At 43.2% G+C, this 27,377-nt stretch overlaps 1 protein-coding gene across 5 annotated transcripts in view; it reads left to right on the plus strand.

Annotated features, from left to right (window-relative positions):
• Window positions 1-26,943, plus strand: part of RBM47 (RNA binding motif protein 47) — a 211,942-nt gene extending 184,999 nt beyond the window's left edge. For 2 of the 5 annotated variants that reach the window (XM_032135522.2, XM_032135524.2), the window contains 4 exons: window positions 11,714-12,867; window positions 13,921-14,127; window positions 17,704-17,915; window positions 24,071-26,943. In XM_032135522.2, coding sequence (XP_031991413.1) covers window positions 11,745-12,867; window positions 13,921-14,127; window positions 17,704-17,915; window positions 24,071-24,310 — 1,782 coding nt within the window. In that variant the 5' untranslated portion in view covers window positions 11,714-11,744 and the 3' untranslated portion in view covers window positions 24,311-26,943. The remainder of the gene's footprint in view (window positions 1-11,713; window positions 12,868-13,920; window positions 14,128-17,703; window positions 17,916-24,070) is intronic. The other 3 variants (XM_032135525.2, XM_058430215.1, XM_032135527.2) reach the window with 3 other exon arrangements.
• The last annotated feature ends 434 nt before the right edge of the window (window positions 26,944-27,377 follow it).

Raw genomic sequence — 27,377 nt, forward strand, 5'->3', positions numbered from 1 at the left:
TCCCAAGTAGCTGGGACTACAGGCGCATGCCACCATGCCTGGCTGTTTTTTTTGTTGTTGTTTTTTTTTTCAGTAGAGACAGAGTTTCACTATGTTGGCCAGGCTGGTCTCAAACTCCTCAACTCAGGTGATCTGGCCGCCTCAGCCTCCCAAAGTGCTGGAATTACAGGCGTGAACCACCTTGCCCAGCCTGAAAGAATTTTATAAATTGCAAAACACTATATGAATTCAAGCTAGTGTTAAATGATAGAAGCCACTGTGGCTTCTCCTTCCTTTTCCTTTCTGGTGTCTGCCAGTCGGCCTTTCTGTTCCTTGCCAGATCCCTCAAAGGCTTAGGTCAAAGGAGCCAAGGTAAGGACTGAAACTAGAAGTCCCTCCTACTGTTTGTTCATGGATTGGAAAAACGTTGGCCCGGGAGGCATATGTGTGCTGAATTTGTGGGTTTCATTTTTGTTTGTTTCAGCATTACCCCATCAACCTTTTGAGACAAAGTATATGTAATGCTTATTTATTTATTTATTTATTTTTTTTATTTTTTTTGAGACAGAGTCTTGCTCTGTCCCCCAGGCTGGAGTGCAGTGGCGCATCTCGGCTCACTGCAAGCTCCGCTTCCCGGGTTCACGCCATTCTCCTGCCTCAGCCTCCCGAGTAGCTGGGACTACAGGCGCCTGCCAACATGCCCGGCTAATTTTTTTGTATTTTTAGTAGAGACGGGGTTTCACCGTGTTAGCCAGGATGGTCTCGATCTCCTGACCTCGTGATCCGCCTGCCTTGGCCTCCCAAAGTGCTGGGATTACAGGCTTGAGCCACCGCACCCGGCCAGTAATGCTTATTTAAAGGGAACAAGGCCGGGTGCGGTGGCTCACACCTGTAATCCCAGCACTTTAGGAGGCCAAGGCAGGCGGATCATTTGAGGGCAGGAGTTCGAGACCAGGCTGGCCAACATGGTGAAACCTCGTCTCTACTAAAAAAAGTACAAAACTTAGCTGGGCGTGGTGGTACATGCCTGTAGTCCTAACTACTCCGGAGGCTGAGGCAGGAGAATCACTTGAACCCGGGAGGTGGACGCTGCAGTGAGCCGAGATCGCGCCACTGCACTCCAGCCTGGGCGACAGAAGGAGATTCTGTCTAAATAAATAAATAAAGGGAACAAGATAATAGTTTCCTAACTGGTATTTGTGTGCTGCCAAACCCCTGCAGAAAATCTCCCCACTCCACCCCTTTCGGGAGGGTGGCTTCAGCCGTCTTGTAATACACAGCAGGCCTCCCTGAGAACCCACAGCAAAAGGCCGCATTCTCAGGTGTGTGTTGATAGAAACGCCTGGGAAAATTGAGCCTCTTGGCTTTGCATCTGTTTATCATACACAAGCATTCATTGAATGATGTGCTTTGACATAACAAAATCTGTACAATCATCAACACAATTAAGACCCATTATGAATGAACGCTTTCTCAGATGAGCGAGGGGTGGGCAGAAGGCATGGCCCGGAATGTCATTATTCCCTTGTATCTTCAACCTCTCAGGATTTTACCTAAAGAAAGGAGAGTCAAGGAGAGATGTTTATGTGCCCTAAGGGCCATGCTTTTCAATAGCAAGAGGTCCCTGCCCGTGATAGAAAAAAGAGCCCGTGTTTCAAAGTCTTCGGCTTATTGTTTGGCCTCCCAAGGAAATGCCGTGTTCTGCCTCCATTTTGAGTGGAACTCCTTTTCCACTTTCAAACTCTGAGGTAATAGGAACATCCTGGTGCCAGAGGCCCGCCTGAGAGTGGGCGTGTCCTCTCCAGTGTTTATTCTACTGGGTGGTGGTAACTTGGACCAAGGCAGTAAGATAAATGCTCAGGGTAAGGCCAAATCTTGGAAACCTTTTGCAGAAACTGTTTTTCTCTCTGATTTCCTACCCCACCCCCTCCCTCACCCCGAGTTTGGGGCAACATCTTCCTTTACCAAACAATCAGATAATTTTTCTGTAAACCATGAGGTTATCCTGAACTTTTGTGACAGACTCCTCTCTAAAACATAAACTATGGCTTTTAAGTGACATTCTTTAAAGTAATAATACTAATTGCCAACCTTTTTAAACAAATTGTGTGCCACACATTGCCAAATGTCACTTAGTCCTGATGCTATTACTAGAACCATCTTAGAGATGTGGAAATGGAACTAAGGTGATTTGCCTGAGGAGACACAGCTAGTAAGTGGCACAGTCTTGACTTGAACTTGGATCTCTGACTCTTAAACCTTTGCTCTTGTGTGCATTGTGTGTGTTAGGTCATGCTTAAGACGTGATTATTAGGACAAAATGTTATGGTATGAATAAGGAACATCAAAATAGAAATCTAACCACAAAGATAGAATTGTCTCTTGGATCAACACATTTTAAAACCCTCCACTGAATTAAATTCCAGGCAGTGATTGGAAGACACTGTACCCCACTGTATATAGCTTCGAATTGTAATTTGTCAGTTGGTCAGCAAATAAAGGTCTCCAAAGAATTCCAAATTGCATACTCATCTCAAACATACACTCACACACACACACACACTCACACTCACACACACACTCTCACAGTCACAGTCCAAGAGCTGTGAACCAAAGTTAACTTGTAGTCTTATTTATTTTGAGATGGAGTCTCACTCTGTCGCCCAGGCTGGAGTGCAGTGGCACGATCTCGGCTCACTGCAACCTCTGCCTCCCGGGTTCAAGCAATTCTCTACCTCAGCCTCCCGAGTAGCTGAGATTACAGGCGCCCGCCACCATGCCCGGCTAATTGTTTTGTATTTTTATTTTTTAATTTTTTAATTTTTATTTTTTTGAGATGGAGTCTCACTTTGTCACCCGGGCTGGAGTGCAGCGGCACAATCTCAGCTCACTGCAAGCTCCACCTCCCGGGTTCACACCATTCTCCTGCCTCAGCCTCCAGAGTAACTGGGACTACAGGCGCCTGCCACCACCCTCAGCTAATTTTTTTGTATTTTTAGTAGAGACGGGGTTTCACTGTGTTAGCCAGGATGGTCTCGATCTCCTGACCTCGTGATCCACCCGCCTCAGCCTCCCAAAGTGCTGGGATTACAGGCGTGAGCCACTGCGCCTGGCCTGTTTTGAATTTTTAGTAGAGATGGGGTTTTACCATCTTGGCCATATTGGTCTTGAACTCCTGACCTTGTGATCCACCCACCTCAGCCTTCCAAAGTGCTGGGATTATAGGCCTGAGCCACTGCATGTTTTTGATCCTAGGTAAAGACTGGTATGTAAACATTGAAAATATTTCCCAGTAGTACAGGTATCCTTTGCCCTCTAAAATGTCCCAGTTCAAAGTTAAAATCCTAATGAAAGTTACGCTGAACCAACGCTAAAAAGAGAATTCAAATCCTTGATGATGTCTGCTTTACCTGTTTGCCTTGAAATTTTATTTTAACCCAACAAGTTCAAACTCTCCCTAAAACATAACAAAAATCCCTAGTTCAGAATAATAATAGCTTGATTTGAAAGTATTTTTTTTCTGCTTGTTTTATATACAAAACTGTGAGTAAATGATTTATTTCAAATGCATTGCCATGTTTATTTAATGCTAGCAGCCTTCAGTGAAGACTCATGCGTTTTTAGTGTTGGGAAGAATAGCTGTGTGCTGGGAGGGTCCTACCTCAGGGGATTTGGCATCTACATAGATGGTTGGACCTTTTGCATCCAGTGTGGCAAGTCTCTTCGTGTTCTTTCTGGGAGAGCTTCTGCAAAGTGCTTTAGCCAAGGATTAGGTGAGAAACAGGCTTACACATGGATGCATAAGCCACATCACCAGTGGAGAATCACACTGCCAGACAGCTTACCTGCTATGAAAGGAATCTGGGAGACTCTGATACACCAGTCTCCACCAGAACTCACAGGCTAGGCTTCTCTACTGACTGGTTTAAAGTTGGCTGGGATAACCTCTTGCCTGTTTTCCTGTAAACACAGAATCCTACATAGGGGCAAGATTCTTCCCTCTAGTTCAATTTTTTTTTTTTTTAAGTTTGATTGTATTTTTTCTTTTTTTTCTTTTTTTCTTTTTTTTTGAGACGGGGTCTTGCTCTGTCACCTAGGCTGGAGTACAGTGGCGCAATCATAGCTCACTGCAGCCTTGACCTCCCAGGTTCAAGTGATCCTCCCGCCTCAGCCTCCCAAATAGCTGGGACCACAGGTGTTATGCCACCACACCCAGCTAATTTTTTAAATTTTTGTAGAGATGGGGTCTCACTATGTTGCCCAGGCTAGTCTCAAGCTCCTGAGCTCAAGCAATTCTCCTGCCTCAGCATACGAAAGTGTTAGGATTAAAGGTATGAGTCACAACGCCCAGCCTTAAGTTCAATTTTCTTGTGCTAACATTCCTTGATCACTTAGTGCTAGGTTCTGCACGAAGAACTTTACACAAATCATTTTATTTAATCCTCATCACAGCCCTATGATGAAAATCAGACTCCCAGGGTTCACAGACCAGCTCTGATGCTCATTAACTGAGAATCTACTTAGCCTCTCTGTGCCTCAGTTTCCCTATCTGTAGGGTGGAGACCCTAGTAATATCCCATATAGGCACTGTGAGGATTAGAATGAGTTAACATGCACAAGCATAGCACTCTGCCTGTCACATAATAGGCATTCAGTAAAGATTAGTTAATACAGTCATCATTTTAGAGATGAGAATATAGATTCTTAATGATGTTAAATGGCTTTTCTCAAGGTTCACAGCTAGAAGTAGAGGAACTAAGATTTGGACTTCAGACTGTCTGACTCTAGAGATTTGCATTTATTCAACATGCTATGAAGCCTAAACCAGAATGCCCAGTCCCTTTTGAAACTGTCACATGGTGAATGGATGAAACTGGGGAACTCTGTGTTATTTATCTATTTTGATTTGCTCACAGATAAGTTTCTACTTCTGAAGTACACTTATTATTCATTCTGTCCACACTTCTGCCCCAAGCAAGAATCTCAACATTCAGGATATCGTATTTCAGACTAGTCCCCAGACACCCCTGATATATTTAAAAGCAAAATTCTGATGGTATATGGGCTTTTAACTTGGGGAACTATGGCCTTATCAGAAACGAATGTTAACAATTTTAAGGCGTACGACCCTTTTGAAGCAGGCTCTGGTCAGTAACCATCAGTACAAATACCTTAACTCTCACCTATTTGTCATTTGAAGTGTAATTCAGTTAACTGAGTTCAGTTAACTCAGAAGTCAGCTCCACAAGGACGAGGTCCACCATAGCTAGCACAGTATCTGGCACATAGCAGGTGGTCGATAACTATTTGCTGAATGAATGAATGAATGAATGAAAACAAACCCTCTTGTATCTCTTTTGGAATTTTAAGAAATTATTAATATATAAGTGTCAGGAGCTGAGCCAACAACCTTCATCAGACATTTTCTTCTTCCATGTCTCATAAATTTGGCCATTGGAGTTAAACGGAAAACAGCTTGGAAGAGGGAGAAAGGCAGCTAAACAATACTGTCTTTTTTCTTTTTTTTTTTTTTTTGAGACGAAGTCTCGCTCTGTTGCTCAGGCTGGAGTGCAGTGGTGTGATCTCGGCTCACTGCAAGCTCTGACTCTCGGGCTCACGCCATTCTCCTGCCTCAGCCTCCCATGTAGCTGGGACTACAGGTGCCCACCAGCACGCCCGGCTAATTTTTTCTATTTTTAGTAGAGACGGGGTTTCACTGTGTTAGCGAGGATGGTCTTGATCTCCCGACCTTGTGATCCGCCCTCCTCGGCCTCCCCAAGTGCTGGGATTACAGGCGTGAGCCACTGCGCCTGGCCAAACAACACTGTCTTTAAAATATGTTAGAATTTAAGGCTGGGCACAGTGACTCACGCCTGTAATCCCAGCACTTTAGGAGGCAGACAGATCACTTGAGGTCAGGAGTTCGAGACCAGCCTGGCAAACATGGTGAAACCCCATCTCTACTAAAAATACAAAAATTAGCCGGACATGGTGGTACGCATCTGTAATACCAGCTACTCAGGAGGCTGAGGCAGATGAATCGCTTGAATCCTGGAGGTGGAGATTGCAGTGAGCCAAGATCGCGCCACTGCACTCCAGCCTGGATGACAGAGTGAGACTCCATCTAAAAAAAAAAAAAAAGTTAGAGTTTAAAAATTGGTCCTGAAATTAAGTTCTCATTCAGCATAGGAAAACGATTATATGTAGCAAGCAGACTCTAAGAGCTTCAAGGATGTGCTCTTCCACATCTCCCAGACCAGGGGTCAACACAGCCGGAGAGTAAATACCTTAGACTTTATAGGCCACACTCTCTGAGTCTCAACTATTTTGCTTTGCCATTGTAGTATAAAAGCAGCCATACATTATCTTTGCTTTTTTTTTTTTTAAATGATAGGGTTGTGTTCCAATACAATTTTATTTATAAAAACAAACAGCAGGCCATATTCGGCCCACAGCCATAGCTTGCCAATGCTAATCTAAAGCACATATAATTACAATAAGTTAAGCATTTCATTACATCTTTGAGAGAAGGGTCATGTTAGCTGTACAGTTGTCTTTTTCAAAGTAACTTGAAAATCTTTTCCTTTTTGTTATTGTTGTTGTTGTTGTTTTTGAGACAGGGTCTCACTCTGTTGCCTAGGCTGGAGTGCAGTGGCGCAGTCACGGCTCACTGCAGCCTCAGCTTCCCGAGCTCAGGTGATACTCCCACCTCAGCCTCCCAAATAGCTGGGACTATAGGCACACACCACCATGCCTGGCTAATTTTTGTACTTTTTGTAGAGATGGCGTTTTGCCATGTTGCCCAAGCTGGTCTCGTGCTCCTGAGCTTAAGCAATTTGCCTGCCTCAGCTGCCCAAAGTGCTAGAATTACAGGCGTGAGCCACTGTGTCCAGCCTCATTTATGTTTTAATATATCTAAGTGTTTGGCATCTGAATTCATTGAGTAGAGTAGCACACCATATAATTTATTTAATATGGTATATTAAACATGATGATAAGGAGAATAAAACTTGTAGGCCATAAGATTTTCTTGAATGTGTTAACCTGAGTCAGTGCACCTTTTTTTTTTTTTTTTTTTTTTTTTTTACAGATGTCCACCATCCCACTAATTTTGTATTTTATTAGAGTGGGTTTCTCCTGTTGGTCAGGGGTTCGAATCCAACCTCAGTCCCAAAGTGCTGGGATTACAGGCGTAAGCCACTGTGCCCAGCCCAGTGTACCATTTTTTTAATGGCCTCTAATGAAATCCTAATTTTATCAACTCTAATTTTTGTCTTTTTTGCATCTCTGAACCTTCTTGTTTTTTTTAAGGATTTTGTTTTTACTGTGGTATATTATACATAACATTTTACCATTTTTGTGTATGGTTCATTGGCAGGAAGTATATTCACACTGTTGTGCTGCCATCACCACCATCCGTCTCCAGACCTTTATTATCCCTAATTAAAACAACCACACCCATGAAGCACTAATTCCCCACTCCTCCCTTTCTCCAGCCCATGGTAACCACTAGTCTGCTTTCTGTCTATGAATTTGACTACTCTAGGTACCTTATATAAGTGGAATCATATAATATTTATCCTTTTGTGTCTGGCTTATTTCACTATTAGCATAATGTCTTCAAGGTTCTTCCATATTGTAGCACGTATCAGAATTTTATTCAAGGCTGAATAAGCCAGGCATAGTGGCTCACACCTGTAATCCCAGGACTTTGGGAGGCCAAGGCAGGCGGAGCACCTGAAGTCAGAAGTTCAAGACCAGCCTGGCCAACATGATGAAACCCCATCTGTACTACAAATACAAAAATTAGCCAGGCGTGGTGGTGTGTGCCTGTAGTCCCAGTTACTTGGGAGGCTGAGGTGGGAGAATTGTTTGAATCTGAGAGGTGGAGGCTGCAGTGAGCAGAGATTGCACCACTGCACGCCAGCCTGGGTGACAGAGTGAGACTCTGTCTAAAAAAAAAGAAAAAGAAAAAAGGCTGAATAATACTGCATTGTATATGTATACCACGTTCTGTTTATCATAATCCATTGATCAACATTTGGGTTGCTTCCATCTTTTGGCAACTGTAAATACTGTTGCTGTGAACATCATTCTACAAGTATCTATCTGAGTCTTTTGGGTATATACCTAGAAGTGGAATTGCTGGATCAGATGGTAATTCTATGTTTAATTTTTTGAGGAGCCACCATACTGTTTTTTATAGTGGCTGTACCATTTTATATTCCTACCAGCATTGCATGAGGGTTTCAATTTCTCCACATCCTTGCCAATGCTTATTTCCTGTTTTTTGTTGTTTTTATAATAACTATCCTAATGAGTGTGAAGTAGTATCTCATTGTTCTCACTTGTTAGTATGCAATACTTGTAGTTGGTGTAAGAGACACAGCAAATTTGGATATTGCATTAATCAATGTCTGGCTCTAATTAGATATATGTGCATGTATGTATGCACTGATTCTTCTCCTCCAAAATTACAACATGGTTTATAAGAACATGTGAACAATAAGATAAATAATACAAACAGCTCAATTTGTGTCACTGGGAAAAGTGAAAAAATAGAAGAAAACTAAAAAATGAAAATGAAACTATAACCCAAATTAGATGAACATGAAAGTGTGTTGTAATGTCCCCTACAGTTACTAAAATGGGAGTGAAAAACATCAATCGTGAACTTCCTAGTGGCCAAAGTAAAAATAAAAACAGGGTCGCTAACATGGCTTGTTTATTACAGAAGATGAAAGCATAGGTGAAAAAAGGTTTTTCCTGGCTCATTGATGTAAGAAATAAGCTATCTCTATTTTAAAATATGTAGAGATAATTGTGTTACTGACACCAGCAGATTTCAGACTGAAAGCAAACAGGATTTTTTCTTATATTATTGGGGTTGGGATTGGCAATGACTCCACAGCCTGACTGCTGTAAGACTGTTTTTGTGGGTAGAATAGTAGTTTCAAAGTACAGTTGGGGTGACAGGAAGGCAACTCCACCTATCTCAGCAGAGAGATAAGTTCTATTCCCTTGGGACTTTTGTCAGTTAATGTTGTATACAGTACAACAGGTAAGATCTTGAATTGTCTCCTATGTATTATATATGTACCTGGCATTTCCTGCCCAGGTCACAAATTGTAACTACATGGGTATTTATGCAAATAGTCTTCTTAAAAATATATCCTTATCTTTCATTTGGAAGAAGGGAAAGGTCTTCATGTTCAGATTTAATGTTGAAATTTCTTGGTTGGATGTGGTGGCTCATGCTTGTAATCCTAGCACTTTGGGAGGCTGAGGCAGGAGGATTGCTTGAGCCCAGGAGTTCGAGACTAGCTGGGGTAACATAGTGAGACTCTATCTCTATTTTAATTGGGATCTTTTTTTTTTTTTTTGGTTCCTTTTTTTGTGGAGAACGAGGTCTTTCTATATTGCCCAGGCAGGTTTCAAACTCCTGGGCTCAAGTAATCCTCCCACCTCTGCCTCCCTAAGAGCTGGGATTACAGGCACAAGCCACTGTGCCTGGCCCTCCATCTCTATTTTTAAAAAAGAAAAAAAAAAAATGTTTTTCAACTTGAAACTACAGAAACTAGTTTTCCAAGTATACTACAAAAATATTTCATGATAACTGGAGAGGTCAAACCAGCTTCCAAGCGCTTGAAGAGGAAAAAAATAATAAGAATAGAAGCCACATGTAACAGATATTTTTAAAGAACTGAAAATGTTTATCTTAAGAATTACTCTAAAATTGAAAGAATTGGTCTAAGATTTTACTCAAAAGTTTGGATGAAATTAATAACTGACATTTCTTGAGCATTTATAATATTCTGGGCACCATTCAAAATGCTGTGTATGTATTAACTCACTCCTCTAAACTTAATGAGGGTAATACTATTATTATCATTCTGATTTTATAGGTAGGGAAACTGAGGTAAGGCATGGAGCAGCTAACACTAGCAAGTATTAGAGCTGAGATTCACACACAAACATATGCAGTCTGGCTCCAGAAGCCACATACTTACCTGCTAAACTGTACTGCCGCTTGATATTAGAGCAAATTAACCGCAGAAGGACTATTTTGGCCATCTGGCAAATAAATAGCTCAGATTTATTTTGTTTCATTATAGTTTTGTTTTTTCCTTCAATGATCAAATTCATTTTTATTATCCTTGAAATTTCCCTTAATATTCTTGTATACATCTCCTAGTCCTAAATTTTAAAAAATGAATGATACTCCGGGTTCTAATTAATTGATGAAACCTTATATGGCCATTAAAAATGATGTTTTTACAAAGATTTTTAAGAATACAGAGGAATGCTTATAACATAAAGTAGCACTATGTAAATTAGGAGGAAGCCAGGCTTCCCCCTCCCACCTCCTCAAGAAAACATCTAGAAAACAGATGGGAAAGTTTCATTGTGCTATCATTGGGTAGGAAAATTAGGAATAATTTCCTATGTAGTTTTCTTAACTTTCTATAAAATTTAACTGAATACTTTTATAGTCCAAAAAGTGAAATAGATTTCATTTTTTTAAAGGCAAATTGGAGCCTTTCATTACAAAAGTACAGTCTTCAGCTCTTCATGATAATCTTATTGCATAATTTAGAATCACTTCCACAGAGCCCTCGGCCATATAAGTGAAGGTGGCACAGTTCGGACCTGCACTGTGATATATGGCTGTTTAATTAAAATTTAAAATCCAGCTCCTCAGTCACACTAGCCCCATTCCAAGTGCTCAGTAGCCACATGTGGCAAGTGACAGCTTTTCTAACATCACAGAAAATTCTATTGCCCAGCATTGGTTTGGAAGAAAAAACAGGGGACCTGGAGCCAGAAAACTTGCAATCAAGTCTGCCTACAAGCTGACACTTGCTGTGTGAAATGGGGCAGTTTACTCAACCTAAGCCTATTTCCCCATGACCAAATTGGGACTGAAGATAATACCTTGTACCATATACAGAGGTTAAGAAGATTAAGACAATGCAAGTGACAGTTCTCTGAAAACAATAGTGTGGTTTACCAGGTAGGTGCTGCTTCCCAGTCCCCCAGCTTGAAGTCAGTCTAGCTTTTTGAGGACTGATTCCAAATCTTTGACTGCTTCACACCAAGAATTTTACCTGAATGCCACCATCAATATCAGATTAGCTCTTACTACAGTTCCTAGACCAAGCCCGTGGCAATATGGGACATTTCATTTCTTCCTTGTAAAAAGCTTTAATACACAGCTCTCTTTATACAATGACACCTCCTAAAAGTTTTCTTTAATAATTTAAAATCTTCACTGTATTTCCATTCCTACAATTAAGAAGACTCCCTTAAAAAAGAAAAGAAAAAAGCTGTGTTCACCAAAGAAATACATGGAGTTTGTCAAATTCCATATAACAAGGAAATCAGGCGGAGTTAACGGTGCAGGAATGAAGCAAAAGAACGTGAAGTTTTTACCAACAATGATAGCAGTTTCGCAAAACTTCAAAGTTGTCGGGGTACTGATGAAGTGGAAGTACTTGCTCATTCTGATTTTTTTTGTCTCCTAACTCACTTCTGGGTTTTGCTGCAAGACAACTTGACTATTTTAGACAAGTGTAGGGCTGCTGCATTTCCAGAACGCCTCCATCCTATTTCTCATGTAAACCACCTCCCCTCCCCCGTGGCCTATTAATGCATACTTGCAAGGCTGCGAAACACAATCCAAAGGAGGCAAGATCCAGCGCTTCCCCATTCACGCTTCTTTCTGCTTCCCCAGGTTTCCGCCAGCTGTGGATGCCTTTGACATTATGACCGCAGAGGATTCCACTGCAGCCATGAGCAGTGACTCGGCCGCCGGGTCCTCGGCCAAGGTGCCCGAGGGCGTGGCGGGCGCGCCCAACGAGGCAGCGCTGCTGGCGCTGATGGAGCGCACGGGCTACAGCATGGTGCAAGAGAACGGGCAGCGCAAGTACGGCGGCCCACCGCCCGGCTGGGAGGGCCCGCACCCGCAGCGCGGCTGCGAGGTCTTCGTGGGCAAGATCCCGCGCGATGTGTACGAGGACGAGCTGGTGCCCGTGTTCGAAGCCGTGGGCCGCATCTACGAGCTGCGCCTCATGATGGACTTTGACGGCAAGAACCGCGGCTACGCCTTCGTCATGTACTGCCACAAGCACGAGGCCAAGCGCGCAGTACGCGAGCTCAACAACTACGAGATCCGCCCGGGCCGCCTGCTCGGCGTGTGCTGCAGCGTGGACAACTGCCGCCTCTTCATCGGCGGGATCCCCAAGATGAAGAAGCGCGAGGAAATCCTGGAGGAGATCGCCAAGGTCACCGAGGGCGTGCTGGACGTGATCGTCTACGCCAGCGCGGCCGACAAGATGAAGAACCGCGGCTTCGCCTTCGTGGAGTACGAAAGCCACCGCGCGGCTGCCATGGCTCGCCGCAAGCTCATGCCTGGCCGCATCCAGCTGTGGGGCCACCAGATCGCCGTGGACTGGGCCGAGCCCGAGATTGACGTGGACGAGGACGTGATGGAGACCGTGAAGATCCTCTACGTGCGCAACCTCATGATCGAGACCACCGAGGACACCATCAAGAAGAGCTTCGGCCAGTTCAACCCCGGCTGCGTGGAGCGCGTCAAGAAGATCCGCGACTATGCCTTCGTGCACTTCACCAGCCGCGAGGATGCTGTGCATGCCATGAACAACCTCAACGGCACTGAGCTGGAGGGCTCGTGCCTGGAGGTCACGCTGGCCAAGCCCGTGGACAAGGAGCAGTACTCGCGCTACCAGAAGGCAGCCAGGGGTGGCGGCGCGGCTGAGGCAGCGCAGCAGCCCAGCTACGTGTACTCCTGCGACCCCTACACACTGGCCTACTATGGCTACCCCTACAACGCGCTCATCGGGCCCAACAGGGACTACTTTGTGAAAGGTTAGTGGGGCCTCTTCTCCTGGGTGGGGCCCCCAAGAACGTTGCTTCCTAGGCAGGGGGCACCGGGGATACCGTGGCTGGCATTTGCTGAGCTGGTAGGTGGTGAAGGCCCTCCCACCCCCCTTTTGGGTTTGCATTCTGGGTCTAATTCTCTCCTGGCACCGAAGGCCGTCACTTACGCAGCACTGATAGAAATACAGATCGTTCTGGGGTGAGCGGTAAAATCACAGGAATATGCAAGTGCTGGAATTCTGCCTTGCCGAGGTCCACCGGGTTAGGGGCTAGTCCACCAGTCTCTTGGTGCTTAGGTTAAAACCTGCTTGTGATATTAAATCTTAAGATGTTGGTGGAGTCAATGATTTTTAATTTTGTTTTTTGTTGTCATTGATTAGGATATAATGAAACTCAGCATTACCTGGAAAATAAGATACATAGGTTCTGGCTCCTCTTCTTTGATTAAATGGGTCTGTGACTTTAGTTAGTCACTTTAATCTCCCCTGGCCTGTTTTCTCAAGCATGAAATGAGGAAGGTGGACTAGCAAATCCCCTTCCAAATCTAACTTAAAAAAAAATTATTTAATAATATATATATACATATTTTTTCTTTTCTTTTTTTTTTTTTTTTTTTTGAGACAGGGTCTCACCATGTTCCCCAGGCTGGTCTTGAACCCCTGGGCTCAAGCCATCCTCTCGCCTCAGCCTCCCAAAGTGCTGGGATTACAGGCATAAGACACCACACCTGGCCCCAGTTTTTTTTTTGGTAGCGGGGGTGGTGGGGGGTAGTCTATGAATGTTTTTCTTTACTGAAATTGCAGATACAATCCCAGAAACTCACCCTGCAAGTTTGTCTCTTGTACTAAGAAGACATGCTTAGGATGCAAATCTAGGCTGAAATAGAACGTTGGAAGCATCTTTACCAGCCTATTAAAGAGCAAAGGTGTAGCCAACTGCAATTTAGACTGGGGCAGTTAAATGCCGAGAACCGAGGGCTGAGGTCTGCCTCCAGCACCGTCACTGTTGGTTGCTGATCATCTTTTGTGTTGTTATTACAAGCAGGCAGCATAAGAGGCCGAGGGCGAGGTGCAGCTGGCAACAGAGCCCCGGGGCCCAGGGGTTCCTACCTCGGGGGATATTCTGCTGGCCGTGGTATATATAGCCGATATCATGAAGGGAAAGGAAAGCAGCAAGAAAAAGGATATGAACTTGTGCCGAATTTGGAAATCCCTACCGTCAACCCAGTTGCCATTAAACCTGGTACAGGTCAGTATGAACCAGATTGAGAATGCTCCCATTCAGCATAAACCCCAGCCCTTCTGTTTGAAGTGAATCCAAGCCTTTCTCAGGCTCTCACATCTGCACAGGGGTTCCTCTTCTCCTAGGCAGCTAGAGACAAGGCAAAAATAAAGTGGCCCCTGGACCTCCTTATCTAGAACTTCAGAGGATGGTATAGCTTTGACTATGTTCAAATCAAACTTGCCTGCAGTAAGGTTTTCTTTTTTTTTTTTTTTTTTTGAGACGGAGTCTCGCTCTGTCACCCAGGCTGGAGTGCGGTGGTGTGATCTCGGCTCACTGCAAGCTCTGCCTCCCGGGTGCACACCATTCTCCTGCCTCAGCCTCCAGAATAGCTGGGACTACAGGTGCCCACCACCATGCCCTGCTAATTTTTTTTTTTTTTTTTTTTTTTTGTATTTTTAGTAGAGACAGGGTTTCACCGTGTTAGCCAGGATGGTCTTGATCTCCTGACCTTATGATCCACCTGTCTCGGCCTCCCAAAGTGCTGGGATTGGAGGAGTGAGCCACTGCACCTGGCCGTGCAGTAAGGTTTTCAAAGGGTTGTCACCCATTGTTAGGTTTTTTCTCAGTCTGTGGCTAAGTAGGGAGAGTTGTAGGGGGAAGAAAGGAAGAACATGAGGCTCTCTGTATCTTCTATCAGGTAAAACCCGTCTTTTCCTTACTCAGGCCTATTTCTGCCCCGACCATCTGAAGTCAGAGGGTAGAGTTTATTGCCCCATTCTGAGAGTTGTTTGGAAGGGCAGAAAATTCCCCTTCAGGAGTAAGCAGCACCTTTTGTCCCTTGTCATGGTCTGAGCAAATAAGAATGCTTGAGGACAAGGCAGTGGTGAAAGTTTTTGTTGTTGTTGTTGTTTGAGATGGAGTCTTGCTCTGTCACCCAGGCTGGAGTGCAGTGGCATGATCTCGGCACACTGCAACCCCCACCTCCCGGGTTAAGCGATTCTCCTGCCTCAGCCTCCCGAGTAGCTGGAACTACAGGCACGCACCACCATGCCCGGCTAATTTTTGTATATTTAGTAGAGATGGGGTTTCACCACATTGCCCAGGCTGTTCTCGAACTCCTGACCTCAAGTGAGCCACCCGCCTCAGCCTCCCAAAGTGCTGGGATTACAGGCATGAGCTACCACACCTGGCCTTTGGTGAAAACTTTTGCAGCTAATTCCCTGGATTCTCATTTCCAGCACTCATTTCCTCCTCTAGCTGGATCAGTAGGTTGGGAGTAGGGATGCTCAGGTATTTCAAGCCAGGGACCCTGAACTTAGCTTTCACCTCCAGGCCCCACAAACCTGTTTATTAATGTCGTTAGTGCCCATGGCCATCTAATGTGAGGCCGGTCTTCTGATCCGAACCTGCAAAAAACATTAACTCCATTGTGTGAGTCTAGCACGAACTCACGTAGCACCCTGCAGAAGCCTCCAAACACATGGAAAGCTCAGTCTGTGGGTAATTGGCGCCACCCTCCTCCAGACCCCCTCCTGGCTTCAGCAGGAGGAAGTTGAAGAACTGTTTGGAGCCCAGCTACTCTGATTTTCTTCTGGTTGAGATTGTACACTTCTTTCCCTAGCTAAAATAGAGTCAAGGAATCTGTGCATTTGGGACATAGGTACACATTGGCCTCATAGGGTTAAAAAGCATTTCCCCAATTGAACTTTCTTTTGATGATTCTAGTAATGATTTTTTTTTTTTTTTTTTTTTTTTTTTTTTTTGCCTGTGTAAAAATTCTGCAATTTCTGCAGTTAAATGACTCCTTAGACTAGATCGCCTTTTAAATGTCATTGGCGCTGTGGGCAAAGTAAAACTGATCCTACAGCTCTGTAACTTAATAAAACAGAGCCTAGATATGGGAGTCGTCGCTTCTACTTGTTGAGGAGGGAACTCCTTTTGGCAAGTTACAGTAGCTTAAGGTTTAACAAGAGAAAAGAACTGTTAAATAATCTTTAACTATGTAAAGTTGTGTCCTGGAGCCTGAGATAGAAATTCCTGTGGGCTGATAGCCAGAACAATTCATTTACTTCATACAACCCCCTGTAGCTTAAACTCACAACCCTCTCTGGGCCCCATCCGTTGGCGTGTATTTCTGATCATCCAGAAAATGAGAACATTGTATTTTAGGAGAGGCACCAGGGTGGTGGTGAAGTATCTGGGCACAGGACCAGTGGAAGATATGGTTGGAAAAGCAGGTAAAATATTTGATTAAGGTTTTAGGTGTGTTTTATCAAATGGCTGTACCATTGTTTAGCTGTTAAAATCATTTGTCTCTTTACCTTTGATTGAGTCTGTCCTATTTAGAATAAATGTACCTGCCGTTGGAGAAAACCAGAAATAGAAAGATTCTTTGTGTACGCATTTCATATTTTTGCTTGTCCTTTCAACACACACAAACACACACATACACGCCCCCCCCACTCACACACACACACACACACACACTCACACACCAGGGCTGATATCTTTTCCTTTTGATCTCTTCTTACTGTACCTTGACATTCAATAGCTGCTATCTGTTTGAATCTCTGGTTGAAATCATAATTTTGGACTTTACTTGCAGAAATTCTTTGAATTGGGAGGTCCCACTAAAAGCCAATCACTCCACAGCTTCACTGCTTTGAGTGGACATGAGGAAATTGGGGAATGTGCTATTTTTTTTTACCATGTGTTTTTCCTTGAATCGGTAATGTTGAAATCTGAAATACAGGGTGGGGAGGATGTACACAGGTCTGAGTTCTCAGAATGAAACCCTCAACAGCACCTGTTTCTTAAATAGTGGTGAAAGTGAAAAAAAGGCAGTGCGGCTGGTAATGAGTGAGGTGAGTAGGAAGGAACAGGCGGGCCCAACTCTCACAGGCAGTAGGCTTCAAGTCTCTGATCTCACTTCTTCGTCTAAGCCTGTTTTCCCATAGTCAGAGGCACTTTCTTGCTCAGTAGGACATCAAGAATAAGATTCAAACTGTGATTTTTCTGTAGAAATAGTAGAAAATATTGGTGCAAAAGCCTAACTCTAGGGGTCTCTTCCACGACAGGCAGGGGGAGTTACCTGCCACCGCCCATCCCTTCCTCTTGGGGAGCAGGCATCTGGGTACATGGCTTGTACGGAGAGAACAATAGTGAGCATGGAGAGGCCCAGGACCTCTAAATGTGGTTTTAAAAAATATCTCAGGCTGGGCGCAGTGGCTCGCACCTGTAATCCCAGCACTTTGGGAGGCCAAGGCAGTTGGATAGCTTGAGCTCAGGAGTTCAAGACCAGCCTGGGCAACATGGCGAAACCCTGTCTCTACAACAGCAACAACAAAAAGCTGGGCAAGGTGGCCTGTACCTGTAGTCCCAGCTACTCAGGAGGCTGAGGTGGGAGGATCGCTTGAGGCCAAGAGATTGAGGCTGCAGTGAGCCTTGATCACACCACTGCATTCCAGTCTGTGCCACAGAGTGAGACCCTGTCTCAAAAAAAAGAAAAGTTTAAAAAATAAAAAAATAAAAAATATCTTAGAGCAAGTGCTGGACCCCCCTCAGCGACTGAAAGTGATTTCCTTCTTGCTTCTCTTGCAGTAGCCATCCCTGCCATTGGGGCTCAGTATTCCATGTTTCCAGCAGCTCCAGCCCCTAAAATGATTGAAGATGGCAAAATCCACACAGTGGAGCACATGATCAGCCCCATTGCTGTGCAGCCAGACCCAGCCAGTGCTGCTGCCGCCGCAGCCGCAGCCGCAGCCGCCGCAGCCGCTGTCATTCCCACTGTGTCAACGCCACCACCTTTCCAGGTAGAGTTCTTATTGCAGTCCTTGTCATTTGTGTGTGAAGCCTTTCTCTAACATGGATTCATTTAGTATTCAGCACTGAGAATTTACTGTGTGCCTGGCTCTCTGTTACAGATATGCGGTTGGGTGACACAAAGCATTTTGAATTTGAAGCATGACAGAAAAAAAAATTTTAATTAATTGTACTACCCTAATAATATCATTGTATTAAGGGTGGGAATCAATATGCAAAAATGATGTGTAATTTTTCACAGTGTCATAATGTTGTGCATCTGTTTTTTTAAAATAGCACTGGATAACTTTTAGCTCATATTGTTAAAGAGCTGACACACAAAGTCCAGGGAGTGATTTCACATTTTCACATTTCAAACTGCAACTCAATGAAGATTTAAAAAAAAAAAAGTTAACCCCCAGTGTGTGTGTGTGTGTGTGTGTGTGTGTGTGTGTGTGTAAAGAGAGGGAGAGAAAGAAAGAACATCTGTATAGATATGTAAAATTTTATGCTGGGTACAGTGGCTCATGCCTGTAATCCCAGCACACAGGGAGGCCAAGATGGGAGGATCACTTGAGGCCAGAAGTTCAGGACCAGCCTGGGCAACATGGTGAGACACTGTCTCTACAATTTTTTTTTTTTTAATTAGCCTGGCATGGTGGCATATGCCTATAGTCCCAGCTACTGGGGAGGCTGAGGCAGGAGGACCACTCGACCAGCCTTGAGGTCAAGACTGCAGTGATCTGTGATTGCACCACTGCACTCCAGCCTGGGCAACAGAGTGAGACCCTGTCTCAAAAAAAAATTTACAAAATATGCCCATAATCCTCTCCTCCAACCGTATCTCCCACTGTTCCCCTATCTCTTCCCAAACTCATCTTACCATGTTGGCCTCCTTCCCCACCTTTGTTCATAGTGTATCCTGGTTTCTTTATTCTCATCTCTTCCATAGAATCTTCCCCATCCACCTCCTAGAGAAAATTTCTCTCTTGTACTCCTCATTACTACATCGTTACTTGGCCTACGGCTGCCAATGTGTTCTATCTCCCAAGGAAAATGAAGCTCCTGCAGACCAAAGACTGTGCCTTGTTTCTTTGTATCTTTACCTCATAGGACATAGGGAGGACATCCATTTAACCGAAGAAAATCTTGTTAAAGCTGTTCTCTGTGAGGCAGTGAATTGTGAATACCAATCACAAGTACTCAGGCCCAAGATCCCTTATCCAATTGAACAAGAATTATCCAGGCCACTTTTTTTGATTTTTGATTTTTGATTTTTTTGAGACAGAGTCTCACTCTGTCACCCAGGCTAGAGTGCATGGCTCACTGCAACCTCAACCTTCCTGGTTCAAGCAATCCTCCCACCTCAGCCTCCCAAGTAGTTGGGACCGTAGACACGCACCACCATGCCCAGCTAACTTTTTTATTTGTAGGGACAAAGTCTTGCTATGTTGCCCAAGCTGGTATTGAACTCCTGGGCTCAAGCGATCCTCCCACCTCAACCTCCCAAAGTGCTGGGATTACAGGCATGAGCCATCGCCTACATTTTTTAAAAAACAGAGATTCTTAGACTCTAATCCCTGAAGATTCCAATTCAGTCAAACTGGGCTGGGGTCCTAGAACTGGTATTTTGCACAGCTCCTCAATGATTCTGAAACAGAAGCAGGCCTGTGACCCTCCACAGTAGGATGCTGTTTACTTGCTTTTGCCCGCTCTGAACACTAGTCTTGACTGTGTTATTCAGAAAGGGCAGACTAATTGAAGCTTATTTATCTTTCAATATGTCATTAAGTATTCTTTAACTTGGGATCTCTGAAAGACAAAAAGAGGAATTGGTTGTAAATGACACTGTAGAATAACAACTAAGTGTAGTTATAATACTTGTGGACTGATGGTAAATATTTACAATAACTTAGCAGCAGTACTTAGTGGAATTCTGATAATAATTTCTAATTCTCCTTTACTAAGAAATTCATGAACGCTTGTCTTTGATGTGCACTGTGAGTTCTGGTCAGGTCCAAATTCCAGGCACCATAATCATGTTCTGACTATTTCTGTCCCCTATCAGTCCACACTGGCTGTTGCCATCAGGGTTTTTTTTTGTTTGTTTTTGTCTTTTTTTGTTTTTGTTTTTGTTTTTGTTTTTGCGACGGTGTCTCACTCTGTCGCCCAGGCTGGAGTGTAGTGGCGCAATCTCAGCTTACTGCAACCTCCGCCTCCCGGGTTCAGGCGATTCCGCGGCCTCAGCCTCCCGAGTAGCTAGGACTACAGGCACGTGCCACCATGCCTGGCTAATTTTTTGTATTTTTTTAGTGGAGATGGGGTTTCACCTGTTAGCCAGGATGGTCTTGATCTCCTGACTTCATGATCCGCCCACCTCGGCCTCCCAAAGTGCTGGGATTACAGGCGTGAGCCACCGCGCCCGGCCACCGTCAGGGTTCTTATTTGCAGTCTTTGCTTATCCTCCCCTACCTTTGATCATCCTCCCCTACCTTGGAGGCGCTCAGGGGTGTTCCTGTTTAGCCAATTTAACAACACCTCTTGGTATAGTTAGAGCAAGGATAACTGCTCCTCCTTGACAGGAGGGAAGACTGCAGGGACTCTTCATCTGAATTAGAGGCACATTTATTTTTTGTTTGAGACGGAGTCTCACTTTGTCACCCAAGCTGGAGTGCAGTGGCGGGATCTCAGCTCACTGCAACTTCCGCCTCCAGGGTTCAAGCGATTCTCCTGCTAGAGGCACTTCTTAAAGATGGGTAAATGTTTCTCCCACTACCATCATTGCATTTTTCTTTATTCCTGCTCTTTGATGATGCTGTATTAATGCAATTGTATACTGGTCCCCCCTTATCCATGGGGGATACATTCCAAGACCACCAGTGGATGCCTGAAACACAGATATTACCAAACTAATAATATACTATGCACGAATTTTTTTTTCCTTCTTCACAATTTCACAGATAGAAAATTTCTTTCTTCCTGTAGATCTTAGTAACCTCAGCATAGGATTTTTTTCTTTCCTTATTAAGTAGAGATCTTTCCCCTTTTCACTTACAGGAAGGCCTTTAGTGCTCCTTGTTGGCATATCCAAATTGCCAGCATCACTACTCTTGCACTTTGGGGCTGATATTAAGTAAAATAAGGGTTCCTTGACGGTCAATCTGATAACCCAGATGACTACTAAGTGACATGGGCATGGAGCACAGACAGTGTCGTTTTCCTGGACAAAGGGATGATTGGTGTCCCAGGCAGGATGGAGAGGGATGTCATGAGATTTCATGGAGCTACTCAGAAGGGTGCACAATTTAAAACTTATGAATTGTTTATTTCTGAAATTTTGTTTACTATTTTCAGACTTCAGTTGACCACGGGTAACTGAAACCATGGAAAGCAAAACCAAGTGCTTCCCCATATATTCTCATTTTACAGATAAGAAAATTAAGGCCCAGCAAGGAGACAGAATTGCTGGCCAGGAGTAGAATTGGGATTGGGAGATCAGATGCCTGATCTCTGCATGCTTTGTCCTTATAGTGTGGTGAATGCCATCATAAAAGGGACATCACACGAATGAAAAAAGAAGCCATGGGTTTGGGGACCTACTCTTGATTCCAGGCCGTAAGCCAGTGCACGTCTCTGTGCAAAACTTGGTGTTGGAGTGGGCAGCCTGAACCCAGGTGTTGGGCCGGCCTGTAGCACATGGAAAAGTCTCTCTCACATGTTGCCTTCCCTGCCATTTCCTCTCCCTTTTGGCACTGGTTATTAAACCTACGTCCACACGTGGAAAAGATGGCTCGTGTCTTGCTGTGAACCACAGTCTTTCCAGTTCTGGAGCTCCTCTCCCTGATTGTAAAATGTCGCTGATGAGACACTCATTGTTTAGTGTTGTAAGAAGCAAGTTAATGTAGGGCTAAAAATGCAGGCTCCAGAGTCACACATTGCATTGCTTAAAAGCTGTGTCACTTTGTGCAGGTCATTTAACACTTCCGTACAACTCCATATAATCATAGTACCAACTCTACTGGTGGCTGTGATGATTCAATACTGTCATACAAATAAGGCACTTAGAATAGTGCCTAAGTTTGGGGGTTTGGTTTGGTTTGGTTTGGTTTGTTTGAGACAAGGTCTCAATTCCATTGCCCAGGCTGGAGTGCAGTGGTGCGATCCCAGCTCAGTGCAGCCTTGAATTCCCAGGCTCAGGTGATCCTCGCACCTCAGCCTCTTGAGTAGCTGGAACTACAGGAGTACGCACCGCCATGCCTGGCTAAGTTTTGTATCTTTTGCAGAGACAAGGTTTCACCATGTTGCCCAGGCTGGTCTCGAACTCCTGGCCTCAAGCCATCCTCCTACCTCAGCCTCCCAAAGTGCTAGGATTACAGGCATGAGCCACCTCACCCAGCCTCTGAGTTATTAATTGTTATAATTATCATTATAATTATAAATTAAAATTATTATAAATTATAATTACTATTTGATTATGGTTTTAAAAAGTAATCTTAGGCTAGAAGTTCATAAGTTCCTTTGAGCACAATTTTGGTACTCTGATTTGCAAATTTTGTAACAGAAATTAGAGCTAATTCCTTTATAAAAATCCAGGAAGAAATAATTATTTTAATTCACCATTTCATTTATGCTGAATCGTTTATTTTGAAGATGTATTAACATATAGGGAGACCATACCAGCATTTACTACAAGGCATTCTATGGCTCTTGAGGTGCACCAAATATTTTGTTAAATGAACGTTTTATTTTATTCAAAATCTCTTTTCAATTAAGCATCTCACAGAACTAGTTCCATGGCAAACACTTTGGGAAATACTGAACCACAGTCTTCCCATTTGTACTCCTGTTTGTTCTAAAAACATCTTATGTTGCACTTTCAAGTAGACAGAAGGAAGTAGCAGGGGCTTTTCTAGAGCCAGTGCTGGCCGTCAACAGTTCAGGCAGCTTTCCTTAGCTTGTCCTTCCCCACTTCTTCCTCATTTGGAAACTGCTCCTTGTCCTTCAAAACCCAGCTCAAATATCCCTGCTGCTGAGATGTTTTCTCCAACTTCTCCATTAGTTGGTTCTTTCTCTAAGCTTCTACAATAATTTGTATACATTAATGGTGTCATCTCTTAGGTGGGAGATGATGGAAACCATCACATTGGCTGAAAATTGTGTATGGTCACAATTTTTAAGGTCACAGCTTAAGAAGCTGTCCCTTTGGAGATCAGTATATTTTGTTTCTCTAAGTTGACACAGTCTGTTCCTCTCTCTGTCTTTGAGACAGATCGTATTCCATCAGTTAAGTATGAATTGAGGCAGCTGGCATGTATCTAGAGGCCATGTTTAAGAAAAAATACTGATTTTTAATTACTGTGAAATCAATTGTGTGGATGGTAGATTCTCCACTGCCTTCTCTAGCTCACTCTGGGGCATAGACTGATTGAGTGGAATGGTAAGTAGAAGATTCCCAAATACAGTACAGAGAAGGTCCTCTTTATCCGCAGGTTCTGCATCTGGATTCAACCAACCGTGGCTTGAAAAAATAAAGATGATAAAAAATAACAATACAACAATAAAAAGAAACAAATGTCAAAATACAATGTAACAACTAGTTACATAACATTTGCATCATATTAGGTATTATAAGTGATCTAGAGATTATTTTTAAAGTATATGGGTCCCAAGACTTTGGGAGGCTGAGACAGGAGGATTGCTTGAGGCCAGGAGTTCAAGACCAGCCCTGGGCAACATAGTGAGACCTTGTCTCTATGCAAAAATATTTTTTTACAGTATACAGGAGGATATGCATAGGTTAGATGCAAATACACCATTTTCTCTCAGGGACTTGAGCATCTGAGGATTTTGGTATCCACGGAGGTCCTAGAGCCAGTCCCCTTGGAGGATACTGAGGGGCAACTGTATTTCATCTTTCCCTCAGCCTTCCAGGCCTCTCACTTTCACAAGGTGGCATCACTGAGTTTGAGGATGCAGCTCCACCTTACCTCTTCAGTGGCTCTTATCCCACTTCCTTACAATAATTGCTATTTGCCCGCCCCTCTGCCTTCCTCTCCCTTGCTTTTGTGTCTTTGTATTCCCATCTTCTGGGAGACGCTTGTTGAATGAATGGATGATAGGTACATACACGTGTTCAGGAAGGCTCCTTTTTGTCTCTTCTCCTCAGGGCCGCCCAATAACTCCAGTATACACGGTGGCTCCAAACATTCAGAGAATTCCCACTGCCGGGATCTATGGGGCCAGTTACGTGCCATTTGCTGCTCCAGCCACAGCCACGATCGCCACACTACAGAAGAATGCGGCAGCCGCGGCCGCCGTGTATGGAGGATACGCAGGCTACATACCTCAGGCCTTCCCTGCTGCTGCCATTCAGGTCCCTATCCCCGACGTCTACCAGACATACTGAGGCTGGTGACCAGCACGAAGACAGACCCCACAAACACCACTGAAGGAACGCTTGACTATTTATGAAGAAGGAACATGTTGGATTCGCACATGCAACCTGAAAGTGAAGAATGTTAGCAGATTTATTTCTGAAATATTTTATATACATGAAGTTTTCACTAGTTTTTTAAGACTATTTTCAACTTAGCAGGCCTACGTTCATACATTTCCAAAAGACTTGCAATGGTTCGTGCCTTCATACCATCTTTTAAAAATTTGTATGCTGTACTACATTTGTATAGAGGTTTTTGTTGTTGTTGTTGTTTTTTTAAGGATATATTTTCAGTATGAAGGTTATTTTCTTCTGCACTCCAGAGATTTCTATTTTGTAGTACCTTCAATAATATATCAACTATATATTAAAAAAAGCACACTTGAGCAGCTAGGGAACTATTTTGAAAAATGTATACAATATTTAAAGATACAAACAGTAGTGCTTAAAAATACTACATAAAACATTATTTTAAAGGTTATACTGGAAAGTGCAATTTTAAAATGAGTAAAACCTCTGTATTTCTGCTGGCATTAAGGGTTGACGGTGTTACCATGTATCATCATGGCGGTACTATTTTTTAAAAGAAATTAAACACTGGATCTCTCCTTAAGCCAACATTGAAAAGACTTGCCACACTTCTGAGTCCAAACACTGGAAAGCTCTCCTTTGCCACCATTAGCCGGGGCTCATTCTCCATGTGCCTTAGCCTTAAACATGCCCCTGCTCCCTGCCATCTCTCACCCTGTCCCCTCCTCCCCAGATTCCCAGTCCCACCGCAATGTTTGGCAAGCCTAGGACTGATGAATAGCTCTGATAGAGGAGCTGGTGGCTTTTATACTTCTTCCTGGGTTTTTGTTGGGGTTTGTTGTTTTGTTGTTTTTTGTTTTGTTTTGGTTTGGTTGGGGAAGTATTATCTTCTATGTGTGCTATTTTCAGTAGCAGAGTAAGCACAAGGTTTTAATCGAGTTGCATAAGACACCTTTGCATAGCTATTTAATTGCCCAATATAAAACTTTAATGCCATTTCTAATGCTTTTATTCATTTTTGAAGTATGAGTTTGTAGGGACAAAGAATGTATGTTATCGTAGACAAGACCCCCAGAGACTCTTGTCAGCAGAAAGTTATGCTTCTAGTTGCCTTACCATGTTTCATGCAAAACTGTCCGTGGTCCTCAAGGGTGTTGGAAACATTATGTTTATTAAATGGGCCTCTCTTCCTTTGCTGTGCACTTGATGGGTGAACTGAATTGGGGTGTGCACATCCAGGAGGAGGAGGAGAGACCTGTAGAAGTTTAAAGATAGTTTGTAAATATCTTCTAATGCTTGTTTTTAGTCCTTTTATGTTGCAGAAGTTCATGGTATGTAGTTTAATGCAAAATGAAACCATTTTATTTCAATGTTATTAAAAAGGTTTGTTTTATTAGGAAGTTAATGTATTGTTGCAGTGTTTTGTGCCTGTTTAAAGGCTTTTGTTTAGCAGAGTGAATGTAAAATACAGTAAAATGTTAAGATTGTCATCTGCTTTTTAAAAAAAATATATCAACTTGGAATTTTTTTTAAAGGCTCAATCAAGGAAGTGAGGTGTGCAATAAGGTAGCAAGTACGCAGTTGCGTTTTTATGTCATGTTAGAGATCCATACAATCTTTCCACCCACGGGATTTTTGTTGATGGCTGAATTCTTGTGGATTCATAAGAGGATCATGCCCTTAGCAAGTACTTTTGTTTTGTTTTAAATTAAGAGATTCCCAAATGCCTTTTTCCCCCTCATCTTGAAATGAGATGAGTTTTTATGTGTAAGCAATATTTATTTAACTATTCTATAAAATTATTGAGTGCCTACTGAGGCCTTTAAGCAACCCTAACATTCCTTTCCATCATTCTTTTAAATGACATAAAGTAATTGTGCAATGTTCCTGATGATGTACCCCACAAGCTGCATTCAAACTCAAATCTGTTGGAATGAGTGACTCAGCAAAATGTAATTCGGATCAGATCCTCATCCCCTGACTGTGTGAAAAAAGTACTCTCCTTCTAGTGAAGGATTGTCACAGAGTTTCACTGGACGAAACTGTGACCCAGTATTGTTACTGTATTTTACATATGCCTGTAAATTATTTGCAAAAAAGAAGAAGGAGGAAGAGGAAGAAAGAAAAGAAAGGAAGGAAGGAAGGAAGGAAGGAAGGAAAGAAAGAAAGAAAGAAAGAAAGAAAGAAAGAAAGAAAGAAAGAGAGAATAAAAAAACAATGATACCTTAACATGGCAACCACCAAACTCCCTTAAAAACAAACGTTGGTGACATGGCCAATTAAGTATCAGTGAGCCTCCTATCTGGGACTTTTCTGTTCCTACTGTTTCAAAACCATTTCACGTACACTACTGAGGTAAGTTTATAACTTGAAATGTGAACTTTTTTTTTTTAGTGTTAAGAACAAATTATATAAATGTAAAAAAAAAAAGTTTTAGAGTTCTGTTTTCAAACATTGCTAGTGGTTTAGTTAACTTTAGCTGCTTTATATTTGAAAAGCTTTTATTTAGATCTTGCTCCATTTACAGTACATTCTTAGGATGTATGTAGTAAATAAAGCTTTCTTTAAAGCAATCGCAAGACCTTATTTTAAATTGTGTTTTCTTTATACTGATTTATTTTTTCTAAAAAAATTAGGAAAAGCCTTACAGCAATAGGAAGGATTGGCTAATTCGATATTTTCCGTTGGAGAAATCAGCAAGTTACGGTCATGTGTTTGTCTTGGGACTACCATTGAAGATGGGTTACATTGGCCAGGTGTGGTGGCTCACTCCTGTAATCCCAGCGCTTTGGGAGGCCAAGGCGGACAGATCACCTGAGGTCAGGAGTTCGAGACCATCTGGCCAACATGGTGAAACCCCATCTCTACTAAAAATACAAACAAAATAAGCCAGGCATAGTGGTGGGTGCCTGTAGTCCCAGCTACGTGGGAGGCTGAGGTAGGAGAATTGCTTGAACCCAGGAGGCGGAGGTTGCAGTGAGTCGAGATCATGCTTTTCACTCCAGCC

Source organism: Hylobates moloch, unplaced genomic scaffold (assembly GCF_009828535.3).
Source record: "Hylobates moloch isolate HMO894 unplaced genomic scaffold, HMol_V3 SCAFFOLD_17, whole genome shotgun sequence".
NCBI classification, from domain to species: Eukaryota; Metazoa; Chordata; class Mammalia; order Primates; family Hylobatidae; genus Hylobates; species Hylobates moloch.